At 33.2% G+C, this 2,647-nt stretch overlaps 1 protein-coding gene across 1 annotated transcript; it reads left to right on the plus strand.

The window, feature by feature from the left end:
* The first annotated feature begins 905 nt into the window (after positions 1–905).
* On the plus strand, positions 906–2,077 carry LOC121123209 (dehydrogenase/reductase SDR family member 11). Its single transcript, XM_040718342.2, has 3 exons — positions 906–1,075; positions 1,150–1,593; positions 1,656–2,077. Exons 1-3 carry the CDS (start codon positions 989–991, stop codon positions 1,911–1,913), a joined length of 789 nt encoding a protein of 262 aa, XP_040574276.1. The 5' UTR covers positions 906–988; the 3' UTR covers positions 1,914–2,077.
* The last annotated feature ends 570 nt before the right edge of the window (positions 2,078–2,647 follow it).

Raw genomic sequence — 2,647 nt, forward strand, 5'->3', positions numbered from 1 at the left:
CTTCCTTTAGGCTACAAATTCTCTAATTGCCAACCCACCTCAAAATAAAGTGATTTATCAAATTATGTGCTAGTGTAATCATACAATGATTTAGGTATGTTAGAATATTTTTCTAATTCAATATTTCCCTTTTGAACCCTGTTTTATTTAGTAGATAATAGTAAAATACATTTTGATACCCAAATCATGTCTCTAGCTTCAATATTAAGGAAGTTATGACCAATTTATCATCCAAATTTCATCCCTTTATCCCTGTTTATATTAGACCCTACATCAATATTTGTGATCTTATATGATATTTCAATAAAACAACACAACTTTCTTAAACATACAAATAATTTATTCAAATTTTTAGGAATTACAGAGTACAGTGTAAAAAAATGTTACTTTTAATTAAATACAATTGAAAAAAAATAAAAAAATATTAAGACTAAGTACTTAGATATTACGCAGTAATGAAGATTGATGGTGCTAATATCGGGTTACAATTTATGTACTTTTATTCAACAAATAAGTCGTCAACTTTTCAAAATACTAGAAAAAGCAATGTGCAAACCTCCATCATACCTTTTACTTGATCCATTACAACTCATTAGTAATTTTGAAGGTTACATTGAGCTGACTTATTTTAAAGCTAAGGGTACAATTAAACAAAACAACCTATGAAAAAAATTAGACTAGGTGAAAGATTAAAAATTTATCTAGATCCAATATAAATGACGTTAAATTGATTTACACTATTTAAGTAATGATTATGGGGATCCCCAAAATACTTATAGACTTCCGTGCACGCCTTCTGAAATTTTTTTACGCACCGTAAATCGGCATTTTATAACATACCTAAATGATGTCTCTCCGCTCACTCGAATCGAATAAAGCTATTTAAGTTGGATGATCTACCTGAAAAAGAATCAGTTCTGTTTCATTACTAAACTAATCATCATTTGAGCCTAGAGCATATAATTTGATTACCAACTAAAACTAAGACATGGAAAGGTGGAGTGGAAGAGTTGCCCTTGTAACAGGAGCCACCTCAGGGATAGGAGCATCCATAGCCGTGGAATTGGCAAAGAACGTAAATATAAAATGAAATAAAACATTTTAGATGAAATCACTCACTAATGAGAGATAAAATATATATGAACTTAGGGTATGAAAGTTGTTGGATGTGGACGTCGTGTGGAAAAAATCCAGGAGCTAAACAAAGAGCATGGAGTACGCATCATAGAGTACAAATGCGACCTCTCTAATATGAGTGAAATTTACGCCATGTTCGATTGGATTAAGGCTCACAAAGATCTTGGCCATCTGGATGCTTGCATTTGTAATGCAGGAATGTCAACGAGTCAAACCCTTATGGAAGGGAATCCCGAGTCTTGGAATAGAATGATGAATGTGAACGTTATTTCCACATCCCTGGCCACACAGTTGGCGATAAAACAATTCAAGGAGTTTAATATTAATGATGGGCAAATTATTATGATCAACAGTGTTTTTAGTCACAATCATCCGTCTCCTAGCATGGAGTACTTAAATTTCTATTCTGCAACAAAGATAACAAATAAAGCTCTTTTGGAGATGTGGCGAAAAGAGGTAAATGAATCAATCATCATCCTTAATTCAAATTCTATTCCCCTGTTTTTAATTTATCATAGATTAGTCTAATGGAACCTGCGAATAATATCCGCATTGCTGCCATATCTCCTGGTTTAGTGGACACGGAGTTCATCTCTGCCATGTACAAAGACAAGTCTCCACAAGAACTTGAAGCCCTTAAAGAGACTGTCAGAACCACAATGACGTCGTTGACACCCCAAGAAGTCGTGAACACGCTTTTGTACATCATGTCAACCCCACCACATATCCAAATACATGACGTGATTATTCGTACCGCAGGAAAGAATAATATTTAATTGATGGATAGACACTAATTCATACTAAATCATGTAATATCTACATAAGTTTTTAGTTTCATCATCATTTTTATTTTATGGAGCAAAGTAATACTTATAATGTAACAAATCTATGTATTAATAATATAATATTATACTTGATGACGTATGTCCTATAACAAAAACCCATATCCAGGGTGTTTATTTCTTAAACAGAGACAGATTTTAGACATAAGATAAAAGTTGTTCAGAATATGGAGTTGTTTATCTAGGGCTATATTTCATTCTGATCAGGACAGATTCCTGGGCTCTGGACGGTAAGTTTGTTTTTTCTAAATAATTTGATTTTTTTTTCGTAAAACAACATCGACTCTCCGTGTCTCAAAGGTTTTTTTAAAGGTATGTGTTTTTGATGCGAAAATGCACAAAAAAAATCTAAAAAAAATAAAAATAAAAATGATTGAATGATGAAGAAACTTGCCATGAAATACACCATTTAATATCCCCTGCCCACAGGTTGTACAGGTGAAGCACTGGGCCCCCAAATCAGTTTAAAATCCACTGCCACCGTGTTTCAAAGCATTTATGACCATTTTATAATATGCTTTAACACACAGGTTTTGCAAGTTAACGGCTGGACCCTGAGGTAGGTCAAATTCCATCGTCGTAGATTTTTTAAGATTCCAACAACTCTTGTAATATTCAAAAGTACATCCCGGCTCTCAAGTTTTACAGTTAAAGTACTGTGCCTCTAA

The sequence above is a fragment of the Lepeophtheirus salmonis genome, chromosome 8 (assembly GCF_016086655.4).
Source record: "Lepeophtheirus salmonis chromosome 8, UVic_Lsal_1.4, whole genome shotgun sequence".
In the NCBI taxonomy this organism is placed as follows: domain Eukaryota; kingdom Metazoa; phylum Arthropoda; class Copepoda; order Siphonostomatoida; family Caligidae; genus Lepeophtheirus; species Lepeophtheirus salmonis.

What these genes read in the sequence shown, in the direction of transcription:
- LOC121123209 (XM_040718342.2), top strand. Translation starts at nt 989, where the DNA reads ATGGAAAGGTGGAGTGGAAGAGTTGCCCTTGTAACAGGAGCCACCTCA. An exon ending in CCGTGGAATTGGCAAAGAAC is followed by an intron (nt 1,076 to 1,149) that starts GTAAATATAAAA and finishes ATATGAACTTAG; the next exon opens with GGTATGAAAGTTGTTGGATG. An exon ending in TGGAGATGTGGCGAAAAGAG is followed by an intron (nt 1,594 to 1,655) that starts GTAAATGAATCA and finishes AATTTATCATAG; the next exon opens with ATTAGTCTAATGGAACCTGC.